This window comes from Podarcis pityusensis, assembly GCF_964106645.2.
Source record: "Podarcis pityusensis genome assembly, chromosome: 1".
NCBI classification, from domain to species: domain Eukaryota; kingdom Metazoa; phylum Chordata; class Lepidosauria; order Squamata; family Lacertidae; genus Podarcis; species Podarcis pityusensis.
Window position 1 is genome coordinate 48,561,359 of NC_138028.1, and position 21,762 is coordinate 48,583,120.

A 21,762-nucleotide genomic window follows, 5' to 3' on the forward strand; every position below is an offset into this window, starting at 1 on the left:
CCCGCTGCGCCACCGCCGTGCAATTTTTGTTCTTGTCCTGAAGCAAAGTTCTTAACCCAAGGTACTATTTCGGAGTCTGTAACCTGAAGCGTCTGTAACCTGCAGTGTCTGTAACCCAAGGTACCACTGTATTCATAGTTCTAACCAGCGGTCAAGAAAAGATCCTCTTCAACTTCATCAATCACAGGATTTAAAAATACAAGTAAAAGAAGTCACAATAAACAGCACCTTGTCAACATCATCAAGGGGTAAAGGATAAGCTGAAATGATCCCAAGATAAACTCAGTATCAATAGCAGCATCCATCAGATTGAACAGAAGTGTGTGTGCTCCTAGACTCATAAAGTTATAGAAGATGGAAGAGCAGAGGAAGTAGTAAATAGCAAACATTCTTTTAAAATAAGAAATCTACAAACTTTTTAGTCTTAAAAACTTGGCCTGTAGGCGCATTTGTTGTGTTTTACCAAAAAGTGGTGTAAATGAGCCTATTAAATTCATGCTATTGATAAAGGCAAGACACAAAACCCGCCCCCGCCCCCCAAAATGAGAGGAGCTCACAAATGTTTCACCACATTTTTGCTGAGTTCATTGAACAAAATTCCAAACCCTGCAATATCTACAAATGCTTGTCACATATCCAGTGAGTATCACTCAACGTTCTCAAACACTAACAAGAGTTTCTTTAAGATGAAAAAAAAAATCTTAAAAGGAAGCAAGAACTGATGAACCATTTGTTCTAGTTAATTTTGTCATCAGTAAACATTTTCAGAGCTTAGCCCTATGGGCATGTTGAAATCAAACTAAAAAGATTAACTCAGAAGACAAAACAAAGAACCAGTGGCCACACCTACGCAAGAGCCTGGCAGGGGAAGAGTGTCTTCTCAAAGCAGCTCACTTTTTTTTATTCCTTTGTAGTTTTTAATCCCTGGCCAAATCAGTTTTATTTCTTCCTAATCTCTCTGATCATTATTAATTCCAGTGCTTTAACATTCACACCTTCCTCTTTCATTTCCCTTCTATGACGACATCAAAAAGTTGTGAGTTTTTTAACGCTTGGCATTTAAGACTGAATGTGCTTTAGTATGCTCCTTCAAATATTACAGTAGTAAAGCTTTACCATATTTAAAGGTAAAGGTACCCCTGACCGTTAGGCCCAGTCATGGACGACTCTGGGGTTGCGGCGCTCATCTCACTCTATAGGCCGAGGAAGCCGACGTTTGTCCGCAGACAGTTTTTCCGGGTCATGTGGCCAACATGACTAAGCCGCTTCTCGCAAACCAGAGCAGCGCACGGAAATGCCGTTTACCTTCCTGCCGGAGAGGTACCTATTTATCTACTTGTACTTTGACGTGATTTCAAACTGCTAGGTGGGCAGGAGCTGGGACCGAACAACGGAAACTCACCCCATCGCGAGGATTCAAACCGCCAACCTTCTGATCAGCAAGCCCTAGGCTCAGTGGTTTAGACCACAGTGCCACCCGCGTCCCCTACCCACCATATTTACTTGAGTCTAATGTGTACCTTTCTTGGCCAGATTACATTGCAAAAATTAAAGTGTGCATTAGATTCGATGGCGCATTATATTTGAGTAAATATGGTAGTTTTGCAGACCAGGATTGAACATGCCTCAGTCCCGAATGACCTCTCCCTGAGACTTCTCCCCTCACATGCAAAAAAGAGAGTGCAAACCAAAACTTCACACTTGCTCATCTTCATCACAACACCCCTTTTGTGATATCTGAACCAAATTGATGGGGTGCAGTTCCTTTTCAGGCACCATAGTTTCCATCAGTTGGTTTACAGTGTTTTCTCCATATCAATAAATACCATATGAAGTGGTAGCCTCTTCCTTCAAGTAAGCAGTCTAAATGCACCAGTATTTGTGTATCTTTACTCCTAAAGCCATGCTAGTTTTCATTTATGACTGTCTTAATCTTGGAGGGTCAATCCTCACAACTTTATTTGATGTCAGTTTTAGTCCTCAATATTTCATCTTTATAGTCCCTTCAGTTGTCTGTTAAATAATTTCCTCTTCCAACTAGCTTTCTAAGTGGAGACCCCCTGCATTTAATTTAAAGCTTCCCCCATCTTCTTTGCTTCCCATTATAATTTCTACCAGTAAACTTTGATCCTCCAAAACTATCACTCTCAATAGCCTAAAGATTGCTTATGCTCTTTAAAATGACTCTGTCCAATCTCCAATGAATGGAATTCCCTCCCTGAACATCTTCATGGTGATACTTGCCCCTCTTCAAATCCCTTCTCATAACCCGGCTTCTTCACGGGAGCCTTTAGTTTAACCACTTAACATTTGCTCCATGAGCAATTTTGCTAGGCATGGCCTGAAGCTGCATGAGGCCATGACCTAAGCAGGTCCCAGTCAAGTCCATGCCTTGATGGGAGACAACCTGGGACCCACAAATATGTTGCCTTGGGGATTACATGGTGGAAGAAAGGCATGATATAAATGTAAGAAATAAGGAAACAAGTACTTAAAAGCCACAGGGCAGAGGTGCATGGCGGAAATACTTGATGCACATGTTAATTTATATGTGTAGATGCTTCTGAGCAAATTAAGATGGTGGGTTTCTGGGGTCTCAGCAGCACTGCACTGAGGTCCACCTAGTCCATGTAAATATTCATGATGGATGAAATGGTTTTTTAAAAATCCCTTTCTTTCACAACTCTAAGGATATCTGCTCAGAAGAACTGTGATTTACTGTTCCTATTGCCATAAGGTTGGGAACGTTTTTACTGGCCCTGCTCCTGTGGTTTTAACAGTTGCCTGACACACAGAGATTTAGTAGGTGAAGCTTTTCCTGGCACAGAGATGGAGAGATGGTCTTTAAGGATTCAAGCTAATTAATAAACTGGGAATCAAAGGCAGCCAAAGAAACAAATGCTATAAAATTGAGGGAAAATAGCAAAATTGGAGAAATGCCAGAAAGAAAAGAGCTAAAAAAGAATGCTTCAACTGATAATAAGTTTATGAGAATGGTAAAGTGTGTTCATACTGGTACACTGTGAAATAAAAGAAGGTCCCAAAATTTCTCGAAGAAGAAAGTGGAGGCAAAAAAACCAACCCACCCCTTTTATCAGGCCTAAGAAATGAGTGCAATTGAGCTATATAGAGTGACAGCATGGTGATTCAGAGCTCACATCATTAATTAAGATAAACCAGATCAAAGGAAGAAAATCTGTGCAGGGAGTACCAGTTCCTCTCTCTTAATTATTCCATCTGAAATGGCATAGGACCCTAGGGCTCCCCTAAGAACTTTACTTTCACATTCCAGACTTGTTCAGCTATGGCTGAAATAAGCAGCTGTGGAAGGCTGTGTTGAAATAATAGCATTCGCATACCGAGAAAGCCGCCTTGGGTACCTGATATGCACACATGTAGTCAGATGGCAGAATGAACCTACAAAGTTACCTTACATCATTGGTCGATTCAGCACAGTACAATCCACTCTGACTAAAAGCTGCTATCCCAGGTCTCAGGCAGAAATATTTCCTAGCCCTGCTTCCCCAAATCCTACTAGCACATCGATGGATGTGCTGGGCTCCAACTCCTATCTGCCCCAGACAACATGGTTAATAGTCAGAGATGATGGGAGACATAATACTCATTCCACATTCGTAAGAACTCAACTGATTACTGTGGCAGATCCTACACTTTGGAACTCTCGGCCTATTGAGATCAAGCAGGCATCTTCACTGTACTCTTTTTGATACCTGCTAAAAACATTACTGTGTAGACAAGCCTACCCAGATGCTTAGAATATTGAGGTAATTCTAACTGGTTTTAGTACAGTGGTACCTCGGGTTACAGACGCTTCAGGTTACAGACTCCGCCAACCCAGAAATAGTACCTCGGGTTAAGAACTTTGCTTCAGGATGAGAACAGAAATGGTGCTCCGGCGGCGGCATTAGCTAATGTGGTACCTCAGGTTAAGAACAGTTTCAGGTTAAGGATAGACCTCCAGAACGAACTAAGTTCTTAACCCGAGGTACCACTGTATTTTATTTTTTGTGTGTTTTACAGTAGAGTTGTGAGGTTTTTCTTACAATCAAATGATGTATATACCGTACATTTTATGTAAACAAACAAACAAACAAAGTAGCAACATCTAGTTCCCCATCTCTATTTTAGTGGGAGATTTCTGGGGTTGATGATGGACTTTCTTCAAGGAAAGCATGTGCTCCATTACTTGACCTCTGCCATAAAGAGGTCCCCACACATGGTTGATATGGTAAATAAAACAATCTGGTTGCATTTTTTTAAGTGGAAATCCATACAATGGAGGTTGCAAATTTGATTTGATTGGAGCAGCAGAAAAGCTGGGGGACATTTAAGTGTGTCTTCCCCCAGAGCTGCTTTTTTCTGATAAAAAATCCCCTTGACCACCATTTGTCCCACAAGAAGCCTGTATCCCAGCACCTGAAGGCAAGCAATAGCCAGGAAAGGAAGATTTGAACAAGAAAACAGGTCAGGAAGAAAAGGGTTTAATACCATTAAAAAAACAAAACACACACACACAACACTGAGACAGATAAAACTTTGGCGGATCCAAAGTTTGGCTCAGAATCAAAGAACAGTCTTTTTAAGGTACAAAAGAAAGGTTTGAGACCAGTTCAGAAGTTACAGCCCCCATGTGGAGGCTGCCACAAATGCTTCCAAATGAGGACCATGTTGATATGGGGGTTGCTACAAAAAGTAGATTAATCATGAGAAATTCCACACCAGCCTCAGTGTTCAAAGGGAGTGTTCAGTTCAATGCCAACGGAGTTGCTCTTCACACAATCAGGCCAGTCCACATGGTGGACAACTTACAAACATTGCAAACCCATGTAGAACAGTAAGCACCGCACAGCCGTGGTTTTGGTGGCTTTTATTCAGGGCCCACAATTGAATTGGATGTTATTAACTTCTGTACTAATTCCTTAAAAGCAATGACCAACCTAGACAGCATCTTAAAAAGTAGAGACATCACCTTGCCAACAAAGGTCCGTATAGTAAAAGCTATGGTTTTCCCAGCAGTGATGTATGGAAATGAGAGCTGGACCATAAAGAAGGCTGATCGCCGAAGAATTGATGCTTTTGAATTATGGTGCTGGAGGAGACACTTGAGAGTCCCATGGACTGCAAGAAGAACAAACCTCTCCATTCTTAAGGAAATCAGCCCTGAGTGCTCACTGGAAGGACAGATCGTGAAGCTGAGGCTCCAATACTTTGGCCACCTCATGAGAAGAGAAGACTCCCTGGAAAAGACCCTGATGTTGGGAAAGATGGAGGGCACAAGGAGAAGGGGACGACAGAGGACGAGATGGTTGGATGGTGTTCTCGAAGCTACCAGCATGAGTTTGACCAAACTGTGGGAGGCAGTGGAGGACAGGAGTGCCTGGCATGCTCTGGTCCATGGGGTCACGAAAAGTCGGACACGACTAAACGACTAAACAACAACAACTAACTCCTTAACACATACAATGACCAGAATCCAAAGCAGAGTCCACCAATGCTTTTCAATCCATGCTTCCTGCTGCAGCTTTTGACACACTATGAAAAGCCATTATTGAGGATTTGGGAAATCTCTGGAACAACATCCAATGCACAGTGAGAAGCTGCAGTGGAAAGAGAAAACTGGCAGAACTGGCACCTCCAGCACCTACACTGAAATGTTTTGGTCATGTATACAGAGATTCTTCTCCTGCTGTATATTTTATTTACAACCCTGAGTTTCTCTAAGAAATCTTTTTACCTTGTTTGGGAAACAACAGAAAAGCTGGACATTCTTTGGCTTCTCAAGCTGGGCCTTGGGTAAATGAAAAAGTAAAATGTTTATTGTAGCCTTGTGCATAAGCTCACAGAAGTTACTAGCATGCAGAAAAACAATAAATTATTAGCCTGCTAAGAGGCCAGTATCCTGGGTTTCCATACAGATAGCTGAAGAGGGAAAGTCCTCTCCTTCTGAGGCCAGCATGGAAACACAGGATTCCAGTTTCTTAGCAAATTGGACTTTAGAAATGCCTTTTATTAAGAGGGTGGTATTAGAGGGTCAGCTTTCCTACTTCCATGATCTGGACAGACCATCAACTAGTGAAGGAGAAACAGAGAGATTCATCCTTCCTCCAGCACCCCATTTACACACCTGGGGTATCTTGCTTCCTATGGCTACGAGGCAAGCTGTTAAATGCAGGGCTGTTTTATTCTATATTGCCCCAGTGAACCAAACAGACTCACACAATAACCTGGATAGTTGAAAAATCTTAATGATAACAGGGAAAAAGCATCCAGAAAAATAGTAAAAGCAAAGAAAATTCCGAAACTATTTACATTTGTTGACATTCATACAAAGGGTAGAAAGTAATACAGATCACATAACATAAGCAACATTATTATAAACTTTAAAAAAATTAAGACTGAATAGGCAAAAGAAGACCAAGAAATTCAGACCAGTCACCACAGCACGCCACTGCAGAGATGAACAACCCTTTACATTTGATAGCCACAGAAAAGCTTTGAAAAATGAAAAGGCACCACAATGAAAAACCTTTAGAAAACTCTTTGTTCACACTGAGTTAACAGAAATACTTTCAAAGTAGGCAGAACCTAATGTAAGAAAAGCTGGTGTATATTACAGAGGATTACAAATCAATCCATTCCACTTTGTTTTGCGATTTTGAGAAATTCGTATTAGAGAAAGTGTGGCCACTGTTAAGCAAGTCAGAAAGACCAGGAAATGAAGCAAGAAAAAATAAATGAAAGAAACTGATTGAAAGAACAGATTACAATTGCAAGGCAAATATTTGGCAGGCTTTAAAAGGGAAATACACAGATAAATTGCACCAATATATTTATGGTTCCAACTGATCATGTATTACATTTTAAGAGACCAATGGAGCATAAAACCAAGGGCTGAGAATAGAGGTTTGTTTTGGAGCGGGAAACATCTAGACTGCTTATCTTATCAAAAGCATAAGCTTTCCAGTTTCTTTGCTGATGAAATATTGCCTACTCAAAAATAGTATGCCTCAGCGCTTAACCAGCTTTAAATCTCTTTTCCATGTGCATAACCAAGAATAAAGCGCCACCTACAGTGTCTGTACTTCAGAATCAGTGCTAAGAAGGAAGTGCAGCTAATCTGGGAACACGGAGCAGAAGTAATATGTAGTTTTATGACAGTAACTCCCACCTCACTAAATATTTTATGTTTCAAGATTTCAGCCTTCACATTAAATTGAATAAATGGACCGCGCAGTTTCAGGCACCATTCGCCAAAAGCTATATATGGCCAAGTAAATTAACCTGTTAACTGAGGGCCTAGGCCACTTCACACATCACTTCCTGGTACTTATTTTCGCTTGCTGTACAGTGGTACCTCTAGTTACGAACTTAATTCGTTCCAGAGATCCGTTCTTAACCTGAAATGGTTCTTAACTAGAGGCGTGCTTTCACCAATGGGGCTTCTCAACTCAAGGTAACTCTTCCAGGTTAGCGGAGTTTGTAACCTGAAGCGTTTGTAACCTGAGGCGTTTGTAACTCAAGGTACCACTGTACTGTACTGTGAGCAATGCAACTTGAGAGAAGGGAAGTATATTTTCTCCAAAGGCACAAAGATACAATTAAACGGTTTAGAACAGAGGGGAAGCTTGGAATTTATTTATTTTTGCAACGTGCAGATCTAGTTGTAGCCTTTCCCAAACTTGCCTGTGACAAAAGTATGTCACCAAGCAGCCATGAGCAAGTCTTATATGTTGGAAGGGGCTCATATAAAATACATGCAGCCTCACATAATCTGCTTTATAATATCATCTCATACATAGTTGATATACTCAATACGCTTCTCTTGTATCGTGCTCTTCCCAGTTAGTACTGCTGAATCATACAGCCCAGTATTTGGATATGCTGATGTTCTGATAATTTGTCATTTTGATAATTTTGTGCACAGAGCTGTTTCAGTATATTGACACAGGCCACCCCAATCTCTGCTGAGTAGTGTGAGATTCATGGGGCCGGGGCGCAAAAAGACACCGCCACAGACACACCAGAATCATATGCTTCAAAGAGGCATTATCAACACTACATTCATTTTTATTGGTTTAAGTCAATTCCATCCTGCCTCCTCATTCATATAAAAATCCATATTTAAATATGCTTTATCATGTCATACATATTTAAACAGCATTTTCTCTCAATGTATGCTCCTGTCAAAGTATTTTATCCTAAAATATGCATTTTGCTATTTTTCTGAGCACAGAACTGTCTCACAAATTTCAGGCAAGGATGATTACACTCCAATCTGCATAGTAGTGTTGGGGTTCAAATTAGATCAGTCATCTTAAAAATGAGACACAAACAATCATAGCCTGATGGCACTGAAAGCCACCAAGACATCCAGGAGAACTAGCACATCTCACCCCTCACCCCCAGTTGGCCAGCAAAGATCATCCATCAGGGTGACCAAACCTGTTTCTGTATCAAACCCCAACTAAATCAGAGTTGACATTAATCTAGATAATCAGTGTCATTCAAGAGTGACTAGAATTGTGTAGCCATCAACTGCTTGAGTCCCTGGACTAGAAAAAATAATCTGACAAACGTCTGGATGCAGTTTGCCCTTCCTCTAGGGTGGATGCACAGCCACATCTTTACACAGAGATGCAGGACCTAATCTGCCGGTATGTACACCTCCACAAGACATTACAAGCCAGAATTGTGTTGCACTATGACGAGCCTTTCAGCAATGCAACCATTTCTGCTAGCTTGCTAAAAGGATCACCCCTCTCCTCCCCCATGTGCTGTTTTGACCCGCAGAGCTGAATGGGCGGGGGGGAGATCCCACTGCGCTAGCAAGACTTGTTGCACTAGTTCTCGCTAGACACAACTTATCCTTGTGCTTCAATCATTGAAACTAATCCAACAAAACCATCAATAGGCATTGCACAAATAAATTCCAGTTGCTACAGATACAATCAACTTTATCTTCAAAGTACTTATCAAGCAAGAGAGGTAATTGTTCTTTCGTAAAATTGTGATGGCCCTGTTGGGGAAGGCCTCAGAACAGCTCTGTTGGATGAGGCTATAAGTATGTGGTTGCATGCCAGAATTGCTTCTCTGCTGCCATTACTGTCACAGGATATAGACACTCCATACATTTAAAGCACGCACACACACACACACACACGGCAAGGAAACTGTAGTTTAAGGATACTAGGAACTGTAGCTCTGTGAGGGGTAAACTCCACTTCCCAGTACAGTGGTACCTCGGGTTAAGTACTTAATTCGTTCCAGAGGTCCGTACTTAACCTGAAACTGTTCTTAACCTGAAGCACCACTTTAGCTAATGGGGCCTCCCACTACTGCTGCGCCGCCAGAGCACGATTTCTGTTCTCATCCTGAAGCAAAGTTCTTAACCAGAGGTAATATTTCTGGGTTAGCGGAGTCTGTAACCTGAAGCGTATGTAACCTGAAGCGTATGTAACACAAGGTACCACTGTATTCTCAGGAGTGGGGCAGAATGTATTTGAGTAACTTCAAGATGATCTCTTACTTCTGCCCAGTTATTTTTGCTTCAACATATATGAAGTGATTGAGCTTGCATTAGGATTCTACATGAAAGCTTATACCCAGAACAAACTTAGTTGGTCTCTACGGTGCTACTGGACAATTTTTTAATTTTTTAATTTATTTTGACTGTGTCAGCAACACAGCTACCTACCTGAATCTGAAGTTCCTTTGAAATACTTTCTCAATGTGTCATTGCTTCGAAATAAGTGGATCATTATGCTAGCTTTGCCTTAGGAAAAGGAGAATCTAAACTTACAGTTCCAATAATGCCCCCCCCCCCCCCAAACCGGCCAAATAGAAAGACGTATGCATTCCTTTGGAGGCCTTTTCATTCATCAACTTTGAATTAGTTACATGATAAACATGCACCACCTAGTGGCTCTTTCCTTCTGTATCTTTTAAAGTTTTTTTCATCACAACTGGGGACACTGCTTTTATGAAAACAGGATCTTCAGAAACGGAGACAACGCTGGAGACACTGAACGTTTCAAGAGATGATGTACAGATTGCTTTATAGCTGTAGTAACAACAAAACTGTAGCAATATTTAAGGAGAGTCGATGGATTTGCTCTATATTGCTGAACTGTCACCAGCATGCATTCTACATACAAAACTGGTTATGTCACACTTAGATCCCGCCTTTTCTCCAAGGAGCTCAAAGTTTCTCCTCCTCCCCATTTCATCCTGCCAAGAACAATGGGAGGCAAGTTAGGCTGAGAGAGAGTGGCTGGCTCAGGGTGTCTCAGTGGGCTTTATGTCTTAAGTGAGGGTTTGATTTTTAATTGCATTTAATTGCTTCTTTTATTTCTAATATTGCATTATATTGTTCTATGAATTGGATTCTATGGAATTCTATGTAGGAAATCAAACTAGCAATAAAGAACTAAAAGCATACAACAACTAGCACAGCACACTGCAATTGCTACAAGAGGCAGAAAAATTATTGAGTTGTCCTCCAAGATCCTTAGCCATTTTCAAATGGTCCATGGAAAGGAAAGTTGGGGAGTCACTGATGGAGAAATGATTCTACATTGTACAACAAAGTACAGTGGTACCTCGGTTTACGAACTTAATCCGTTCCAGAAGTCCATTCTTAAACCAAAACCATTCTTAAACCAAGGCGCGCTTTCCCTAATGAGGCCTCCCGCCGCCAGTGTCCTTCCACCGTTCAGATTCCATTCTTAGACCGAGGTAAAGTTCGCAAACCGGGACACTACTTCTGGTTTTGTGGAGTTCGTAAACCAAATCATTCATAAACAGAACTGTTCATAAACTGAGGTACCACTGTAGTTTGCTTTTCCACTGAAGGTCAGATAACATGTGATGAAAGTATACCTATTTAAAACATTGTGCTTACTCAAAGCTATTTTTTTAAATAAAAAAAATCAAAACATCTTATTAATAGTAGTGTACCAAAAAGGGCACAGAGGTTTCAAGGAGACTCAGACATAATAAACATGTTTTGTACATTCAGTGCTAAGAGAAATATGAAGTCTACTGAGAAATTGGTTGGAGTACAGGAGTAAGAACACTAGCAAGCTTCTGCTTCAAGGTCCCAGCATCAGACTAAAAATATTATGATCTTTGAAACAGGTATTTTGATAAACCCAAGACAATGACAACCAAGGATGTCAGAGAAAACAAACATGCTGTAATGGAAATGAATATGCTATTTTCTTCCACTGCAGTGCTACTATATAATATTTAGACTGCAGGATCGAAATCTGAGAATTGTCACATAAGTGCACTAGAATTACTATTTAAGGTTTTCCCCGCAAACCTCATTGCTGCAGCAAAGATATCTGGATGCTACCATCTTGTTCAACAGCTGCTTTCAAAACATGTTAGATGGCTTAGCCATGACCTGTTGGCAGATGAATATGGAACTGTTAATTTAAAAATCTGGTATTGGATACCAAAACTTGCTAACAAGTAAATAAGCACAGATACATAACAACCCAAAGATACAGATAGAGATACAGCATAACACTGAATTAAAAGACCATTGACATGCAAGGTCAAACAAAACAGGCAGCAATTTGACTATTTTTTAACCAAAAAGGAAAATACTCCTGCAACTTAAGTTCTCTATCAATTCTTGCAGAATTCCAAAGCAACAAACCTCAAACTTCACTACAAACTCACTAATGAACTGAGTTGGATTCACTTCTGAGTAAGCATGTCTAGAACTGAAATTTGAGTGACACTTAATCTCGTCAAATCAAGGGGAACATTGTATGGCTTTCTAACTTTGTAAGTCTTTTTCCCCCTAACTCAAATTAGATTAGAAAATGTAAGCAATAAAGGGGAAAGCTGCATTTGAAGCATGCAGCCTTCATATAACATGGTGAGATAGACATATATTTTGTACTCTGATAACTTCATTCAAGTATCAAATATAATGCAAAATAGCCTTGTTCCAGGATCAGAGGATGAGATCTTCTATATGTTCACAGTTATACTAAAGAAGCTAAAGATTACATTTTTAAGGCATATTTGAGTTCTTGCATTACTGCTTTTTGCCCAGACAAGATGCCTTTTCTCCACACCTGCTGTATGCCTTTAAATAGCTTCCCATACCACAAAAGTTATGACTACAGGCTGGAGTGTAGTAAGTGCAACAACGTGAGAAAAGACATAAACACGTTCATTACAAGAATGCAGCTGATGACTATCTGCCTGTGCCAGATATTTTCTGGCCCAAAATACTATCATTTAAAGTTCACAACTAACAAAGGCAGAGTCAGCTTTGATTCATGCCATTCCATGATCAACCAGCCAATCACTTATAAAATAAAAATACTTGCATGCAGAAAAGTGCCCTGGCAAAGGTTTATACTTTCAGATTTTGGAAGCATGCTTCAAAGACAAGTTGATTTAGATTTCTTGGGTTTTAGAGTGGAGGCCTCCCAAAGCAGTTTAAATAAAATTATAAACTATTAATCCACAAACACACATTAAAAGCAGAGCAATAAAAAGAAAAGTAAAACTAAAAATCAAGTAAAACACACAATAAAACAAATCAAGGGTATTGCTTATAGATGATCACAATATGGAACAATGAAACAAGGAGAGAGATATAATACAATGAATGCGATGAGAAATAAAATAGAATTAAGTACAAATCAAGAAAAAGTAACTTAGAGCACACTAAAAGGCCTGGGCGAATGAACAGTCTTTATTTGATTCTATAAAGGTATCAGACTCGGCACCAGGCAAGCGTCCCTGAAGAGAGAATTCCACTACCGGGACACCATAACCAAGAAAGCCTCCACTTGGTTCCTTGCTCATTGACAAAAATATGTGGAAGAGAGTGCATGTCTGTGTGCACACATTCCTGGCTGCCTGCCTTCTTGAGAGTGTGCACACATGATGCAAGTGTGCATTGGCCACTTTAGCCATTGACACAACTGATATGTGGCCATAAGTGGCTTCAGTCAACTCTCAATGCAGTCCTCAAGCCCCCACTTTGCATCCTTGGGCCCTAAAGGTCATATGAGAAATTTGAGATGCAGGAAGGTGGGAGGCAAACATCACTAAAAAAAATAAATAAGACATGGTGTAGATCATTCATATATTTGATGGACAGTGTAACTCAGCAAAATGGACACATTAAAAAATATCAACAAAATACCAGAAAACTGATCAAAGAAAATCTTTCCTGTTACTAAAAACTCAGATATCAACATTTCAAACAAGAACTGTTGCGTTTCTGAGCACTTTCATTTGGTCCTAATTAAATTGCAGACTGGCTGAGGTTTCCTTCAGCACAACCTCCCATCTGTCTTATTTTTCTACTACCCAAAATATTAACCAGAGTCTCAAGTGGGAGAAAGTTACACATAGCAATGAAAGAAAACCCACCAGCAGTTTATTAGAGTTAAAGCAAAACAGACTTTCTGGAGTTCTGTCTAAAATGCCAATTTTTGACCTCATTTTTGAATGTGGAACTTATTTTTACAGAATTTAAGATGCAACGCCATCTCTTTTCCACTCGGTGAAATCTTTTGAGGTGCTCGATAGAACAGAAAGTGACCGTTTCCCATTATTACCGTATTTACTCAAATGTAATGCACACCATTTTTGGCCAAATTACATTGCAAAAATTAGGGTGCGCATTAGATTTGATGGCACATTTACATTCTCCAGCAAATACTTTTTTGGTTTCAAGGTTTTGAATATTGAGGTGTGCATTAGATTTGATGACGCATTAGATGTGTGTAAATACCATAATCAGAATGTCTCCCCCTGCCAGAGTTTCATTGTACATTTATCTTATATGTGCCCATCTTGGCTTATTTAAGCTTGCTGAGATGATCAAGGATATGGTCAATGTATCCTTGAAGGAGGAAGCGTTCTTGGTCATCCTGAAAAAGCCCAGCTTAGATCCACTGGTTTGTGGAAACTACTGCCCAGTCACAAATGCATCCTTTTTAGGGAAACTGATTGAGAGGTTTGCAGCAAAACAATTGCAAGTACTCGGGGATGAAGGAGGTTATCTTTACTCTTTTCAACCTGAGTTCAGGCCTGGTTATGAGACTGAGTTGGCCCTGGTCAATCAGGTATATAAGCTACATGCCAAATGGCCCCTTAAACCAATTGCCAAAACAGAATGCCTAGTTGACATTTTGGGGGTGGACAGCTTGAAAGTCTCATTTTTCAATACAATTTTTTTGGTTCCTGAAATTCAACCTCATTGTGAAGATAAAATGTAATGGACAGAAATCTACAGGATGTGTTGCTGTTGTGTGAAAACAGTCACGATCCAAGGATCCCCAGGCATGCACCTCCAGATGGTGGAGACGTCAGACGCCATCCTAGCACCCAGGCATCTTCACTTGGTCGCAAGTGGCCAATAGCCAGGTGCAAACTGCTCCTGGTGCCTGGCAGAGTGCAACCCTGTTGTGTTTACTTGATCTTTCAGGAGCTTCTGATCCCCTTGACCATGGTATCCTTATGAAACGACTTAGTGGGATCGGTATGGGAGGCACTGCTTTACAGTGGTTCCAATCCTATCCCAGAGAATTATATTTGGAAAGCTGCCAGAAGGAAATGAAGCCCCCAAGCTTAGAAAGGTTCCTCAGCCCTGCTTTACAGCCAAACAAGAAAATAACAGAGGTAGTATAAAATTAGAATGCAGCAGTAGCAAGTATGAGCTAGGAGCGATCAAGTAAATTTTCCAAATATTGTGATTTTTTAATGTTAAAAAGAACCTTTTGTTACCCGCTAGATGTTTGTAATTTAAAAGGGAAACAATCCAGATCTTAAAACATGACTTGGAAAAAGTGGGAGCTGACTTATGCACACTTACCTGGAACTCCACTGAACTCAACATATAAGAGCGCACTGTTATTCCATCTTAAGGTGGCAATCCCAGGAAACAATCACACACACACAAACAAACAAACATATTGTCTAGCACAGTGGTGTCCAAACTTTTTTCAAAGAGAGCCAGATTTGATGAAGTGAAGGGCCGTGGGGGCCGACCAAAGTTGTTGACCTTTTTTTTTTAGGAGGATTGAAATTGTTCAGGCCCCCAGATTACTTACAATAAGACTACAATAAAACTGTCAATATCATAAACAATCATTAGTGGTATAAGCAGATACAATTGTTTTAACGTGATGGCACTGACAACACCTGTCCAAAAGCTCTAAACCAGAGGGCAGTCAAACCATGTGTAAACATAAGTGCTTTGAAAGCCCCAACCTCTCCTTTAGAGACCACGGCCTGTCCTGCCACTGTATTACTTTAAATTGCAATCCAGTATTACTGTATTACCTCCCTTTCTACACTTTTCTGTGGCACTGAAACAGGAAATATTGCACCAGCTTTTTCATTTCTTTTTCTCAACAGCATTATTTTTTTATGAGCATGACTCTTCCAAACGGAACATTGTGTCAAGACCATAAAACTGCAAAAATGCGCATTCTTGAAACACTCGGCTTGAAAGCAGACAGATGTCAGCAAAACTGAAACTAGTTATAAATTCATTTAAACCATAACAGTTTTCAAAGTAAATGTTGTGTTGCAAATAATAATTTTAACCACTATAAATAAAAGAGAATTTTTACACAATGAAATACTGTTATTTAGATAAGCTGGAGGACATTTCACCCTGCTACAAGGGTAAAGGGAGGGATAAAAGTCACTTCCTGAATAAGAGGGCAGGAGCTAATCTAACTCTACATGGCAATTTACTACAATTTACCAGTGAACTTTTTTTTCTCTCATGGGGAGACCAAAAGCCTGTTTGTAAGTAGCAAGACAAACAGACCTGAACCGATATGTTCTTTTTATTTTCTGAAGTCTGCTTTATTCCCATGGTCCTCTTCTTCCTTAGTTACTCTTAATCAACTTTATATAATTTGGCTGTTGAGGTCTGAGGTTGTGTTGATGCTAGACTCTAAGGGTTAGTGTAATCTCCCACAGGCTTAGACACTGGGCACATACTTCTTGTGTGAATAAGCGGAGTCTGACAGGAAAGCAAGCAAGCTGCTCTGATCTCTAGGGTGGGATAGACAGCTGGATACCAGCTCTGTTTGCCTGTGAAGAGGAGAGGGATTTGGCCAAGAAGCACAGAATGCACTGTCTCCAGGCCTCTTCATATGGGCTCCCAGAAACCACCCGTGTCTTGAGTTGAGATGATGCCCTAAGAGGGAGGGTGGTGGCAGCATACCAGATAGCTATGGGTCAAGACTGGCCTACCTTAAAAGACAGTTGCCCATGGAAGGGTGTAAACAGATTTTCTTAGCCTTCACTTCCACTATGAATTTAAATTAATGGTCCCAACTTAGTCATGTTCATTAATTTCAGTAAGTCTACCCTGAGTAAAGCTTAGTTGAATAACACCTCATAAAGCAGCCAAAAAAAGCTAGAAAAGGTTTTTTAGATCGCCATTAAAACAAACATAAAAAGCTATTCAGAAATAAAAAAAATATTTAAAAGCCCTCCACCAATTTTGTGGAAGTTTAAAAGTAAGTTACAAACGCGGCAAACCCAGAAGTGTTTACTTCCGGGTTTGCCACGCACACACACGCAGAAGAGATCTGCGCACATGCACAGAAGTGCTTTATTGCGCTTCGCGCACACGCAGTAGCGGCACTCTACTTAAGGACTTTTGGGGGCACTCTACTTAAGGACTTTTTGCGTTCGTAAATAGAGGTACCACTGTAATTTAATTCTTTTTTTAAAAAATCTGACTACATTTTCATTCAAGTGTTCAAGGCAACATATTTAATCAATCTAAATGGAGTACAGACACCAAACACAAAACTACTATACTTTTCCTCTGCTGTTTTATGAATTTAAACAGTGATTCAAACCTTCTTTTAAACCGGCTGTTTGTAGTATATACAGGGTTAAAGTATCAAAAGGATACATTAATAAAGTAAGCATCAATGCTTAACTTTTCCATTCATTCAGCATCTCTGGAAAACATTAAAAGCTTCAGTCTTCTTAGCATTCTGTCTCTATGTTCTTAAGGAAGGGCAAAGTGCAACATCTCTGGATTGCTTTCTATAGCTCAAATTTACAATGTTAATCAACTGAAATGAAATAACTAAAAGACAGAGGTATTAAGAACTTCCATACACATTATGTAACTTTCCACTTTGCCAAGAATGCATCATATTTGCTCTAAATGCAAACAGAAATGTCATTAAAGTCACTTTTTCAAAAACCATTTTCCTGGCTCCTTTTTAAACGTGTATCATTGTAAGATGGCCTGGGCCATTACCTTTGCACACAATTTTAAAGGCATGGATTAATGTTTTAGTATTTCAAGACACCTGACAAGTTTTATAGCTGGTTTCAAAAAATAAAATCAACCCCTACCATGTTTCACAGGAACTTTTCTTCCTAAATCTAATGTATGATTGACTGAGGCAAAAGCTACAAGAACCAGAGCAGTCAGAGACAGAGACCAGAGCAGTCACAGATGGATCACATCTCCCCAACACATTTTTTTCTTAAATTACTCAATACAGTATGCTTCCTACACTTACAGAATGCTTAAAAATTCTATCACACTAGGCTTCCTGGGGATTATTCTTCTCTAAAATTGTTCTTAAGGAAAAACTTGTCTAAAAGCAAAATATTGCTTTTGACACAGATTTAATTAACTCTGCTCAAAAGCTACCTAAGATTTTGTATTTTTATATTTGGCCCTGCTCTTCCTCTAAGGAGCTCAGGTCAACTTACAAATATTCCTAATGTGATCCCATTTCCAGACAGTTTACAGGGCCAAACTACTTTCAGCATTAGAATGTTGGACCATTTTTTGACCCTCTTATACACACACATGGCGGTGGGGCAGAAGTGCTACTCTTTATATGACAAAGTCTTCCAGTTCTCACCCACCCATCCACCCAAATCTGTTCTGGATACTCCCTAAACGCCCCAGAACAGAGAGCAGGGGGCACTCAGGAAGAGGGGTGGGAGGAGAAGTTCCACTGCACAAGCCCTTGTGTGAACAGGGCAACTTTGTTGGATATACCCCAAGGGAGGAATCCAACATTGTGCTTTTCTGATAATTCTGTCAGTGCAAGCATTTTGGTTTGCCAGGCAGAACAATCCCTACTCTTCTCCCCACCGCACACTATCCTGGGGATTCTTCCAATCCCCCAGAGTCAATATAGGGGGGCACACAGGGTGGAGGAGGCGGGGGGAAGGCCACACTGCACAAGTGAAAGTCTTTGCACAGGGCTTCCACCGACAGGACACAGCTGAACCTCACCCCATATCACTTTAACTCAACAAATCAAACACAGTCAAGAATGCTAAGACTGCCAGGAGGTTCCCTACATCTCCCTCAAATATTCTGACACGTGCCTGTCCCCCAGATCAATTTGTCAGATGGAGTGTTATCATTTTCAAGTTGAGTACTTTCCAGTTTCTTCCTATGGTGGTGTTACACTTAAAGTTCAGTTTTCTTTTTCTTCACTGAATAGAATGTTTTGTTCCAAAAATTCACCTTCTGCCCAATTACATTAATTAAGATGATCCATAGAGGCCCCAAATAATTGGAACAAGAGAAGGAGAGCTTTTTCTCTTGCCACATCAGACTTTGTACATCTGATTTATGGAGATCCTTGTTTGCCTTCTGCTGCAGTGTCCAGGCCTTCCTGTACAGCCAGTGTTGGGTCTTTAATCAATTAATTGTATATATTTTTTAATTTTCTCCAAGTAGCCACCCCTAAAGGTAAAGGTACCCCTGCCCGTACGGGCCAGTCGTGACCGACTCTAGGGTTGCACGCTCATCTCGCTCAAGAGGCCGGGAGCCGGCGCCGTCCGAAGACCCTTCCGGGTCACGTGGCCAGCATGACGAAGCTGCAACTGGCGAGCCAGCACCAGCGCAGCACACGGAAACGCCGTTTACCTTCCCGCTATAAAGCGGTACCTATTTATTTATTTGCACTTAGGGGTGCTTTCGAACTGCTAGGTGGGCAGGAGCTGGGACCGAACGACAGGAGCTCACCCCGCCGCGGGGATTCGAACCGCCGACCTTACGATCAGCAAGTCCTAGTCACTGAGGTTTTACCCACAGCGCCACCCGCGTCCCTGCACAAAAAGGTAGCATATTTATTATGTATTAAAATAATTAGTAAATTTATAATTAGTAAAGTGCTAAGTATATCAGCTGAAGGACCAGAACCACTAAACATATGCCAAATGACTAAAGATGGACACACTATATTTCATTAAAAGCAATGTTCAAATTTCCAACCCCGAAGTATCTAGTAACTCTAGATAAAACGTAAGTCTAATAAAGTGGTCGTATTGTGAAACATTTTCCATTTTATGATGATGCAATACAACCTCAGTCCACATTTGCCAAGTTCAAAATATCTCACTGCTTAGTCAATGAAAATTCAACACACACAAATTTCTGTCCTTGAGGGAGACAACAGCAAATGCCTGATGATGCCTGATGATGCTCAGCCAAATGCCTGATGGTGAAGCATGCCGCAATATCCTCATGATATAAATCCACGCAGAAGAGATGGGCAACCCATCTCTTGTGCCCGCCATCCAAACTACTAACAACTTTGCACTTGAATACATATGCATATGTGCACAAAGTAAAAAGGGAGAGAAACTTACGGGTATTGAAAATTCTTCAGCCAAGTACTTCAGTATTGATGCCTCCCTACTCAGTAAGTTGCTCCTTTGCTGCAAGTTGCCTTGAAGTTTTGTATCAAACTCTTTTCTGACTACAGAAGCAACAGAGTCAATTACTACTAGTTTGGCATTCTTTGAAATAATTTCTTCTTCCAAAGATTCAATCCTGAAAACAAATTGAAGCATTCATTTAGCAATGATACTATACCAGGATTTAGAGTAAGTGTGTTAGGTGCCATGAGACATGCAAGTGGCAAAGTTGGTACAGAGACCTGATCTTTCCCTTTAAACTCACTTATTGAATCCTGTATGCCAACAAGGTTGAGAGCTATACCTGTGAACATGCACATATCTTGCAGGATAATTTCTCATTTAATCAAGCAAACCTTGTTCTACACTCATGAACATTCACCAGTCAATTTCAATTCATTTATAATTACCAGTGTACTTCCACGATGCATGTGTTTTGAACACGTGTGTTGCTTTCACACTTTAAAGCATACATTTAAACATGTTGGGCAAGGCAACATTGTCTGTGTGTTTTGGTATACTTCATTAAAATAGTCCATAAACCATTAATATATCTTAAAATATAAGCTAAAAAGAATAAGCAGAAGGAAAACAAATTGATTTGCAATAATATTTGTAATAGCTCTTCTTTCAAAATAATAATCTTATAAAAAGATTGTTCACAGGCAATTGCTTTGCAGGGGTCAAATGTTACAAGTGCAAACATATACTGCTACCAAGATATCAAGAGTTTTCTGTACATGAATAGTTCTAATAGAAAAGAGAAGCCCATTGGTTATAAGCAAGGCTTTCTAAACACTCAGTGCAATTTTGCACAGAATCTGCTTTCTATCACTGACTGTGGATCGACATTTTCCATTTCATATTTCGGTAAGGGTCTAAGCCCCTGTAAAAGGGCAGGTACACGTTTTGCAGGCAGAAGGTTCCAGGTTCAATCCCTGACATCTCTAGTTAAACAAAAACATAGCTACCTACAAAAATGCAATCCTAACATATAAAAGCCTCACTTCCTTTGTTTATTGTACACACAGCACACAGAAACACTTAGAACAGTAAAGAAAAAAAGAAAAAAAGAACAGTAAAGAACAAGGTACAAAAATAGTTTCCTTTAGAGTCAGCAAGTGTCAATGTGTTTCAGGCGGGAAAAACATAGTAAAATACTGTAATGCTAAGCCTTAAGGCATGTTATCATTCTGTCCAACCATTATATATTCTGTATTGAATGTTTTTTACACATCTAATACACTGCTGGACCCCATAAAGAAGTCCTACCTTTTCAACACACTGTCACAGGTGAATTCCCGATAAAGATGAATTCTGCTGGCAATTAAAACCAGCTTTTCTTCTGTGGCAAAATAATCAGGAAAACGGTGCCGTGCCATCTCAAGAAGCCTGTTAGGAACCCAAAAGACATGTCACTGACATTAATAATAACAATAATTTTATTATTTATTTATACCCTGCCCATCTGGCACAGAGGATGTGCATCTGAATTCAAGAATGTTTTGCAAACTTTCAAGTTCATACTCAGAATTTCTGAAAATGAAGAGAAAACACACATACGCAACAAAATAAGTCTCTTAAAAGGTGCATAGAATTTGCAATCCAGCTTCATTACACTATTTGAGGTTATGACACTGATTTTGAATGGAGGCAGATTTTCTACTTTGTTGCATTCCATAAACGCTCTCTGAATAAAGAGAGCTCGAATTAACTGATTTTGTAACATAGTCCAATGTCAACTCCTACAGAGTGTCATGTTAGCTCAAATACACAATAAAAGGAAATGAAAATACAACATAGAAAAGCAGTAAACATATGGCAGCAACAATGCTTCAAATGAGAACACTTTAGATGCCCCTGATGGTGTCAGAATAAACTTCAACAGGCCTAAGTTTGCAGCCACACACTGCACTTCTCAGATTTGTCAACAGGTCTCCCCTTACAGCAATAGCAGAGACAGTCAAGTTCCAGAAGACTTTAAGCATACGAGGCCTCAAAGATCTGGCACCATATGTGACTTGCCAGAGCAGATACAACAGGGCA

At 40.1% G+C, this 21,762-nt stretch overlaps 1 protein-coding gene across 5 annotated transcripts in view; it reads right to left on the minus strand.

Moving 5' to 3' along the window:
• The window catches only part of RAD51B (RAD51 paralog B), a 322,140-nt gene that overhangs the window by 292,028 nt on the left and 8,350 nt on the right, over positions 1-21,762 (minus strand). For all 5 annotated transcript variants that reach the window (XR_013982634.1, XR_013982635.1, XM_080994169.1 and 2 more), the window contains exons 6-7: positions 20,989-21,108; positions 19,669-19,852 (exon numbers count right to left, since the gene is read on the minus strand). Coding sequence is in view for 3 of the 5 variants with exons in the window: in XM_080994169.1 (XP_080850295.1) it covers positions 19,669-19,852; positions 20,989-21,108 (304 nt within the window). In the remaining 2 variants the exon portion in view is untranslated. The remainder of the gene's footprint in view (positions 1-19,668; positions 19,853-20,988; positions 21,109-21,762) is intronic.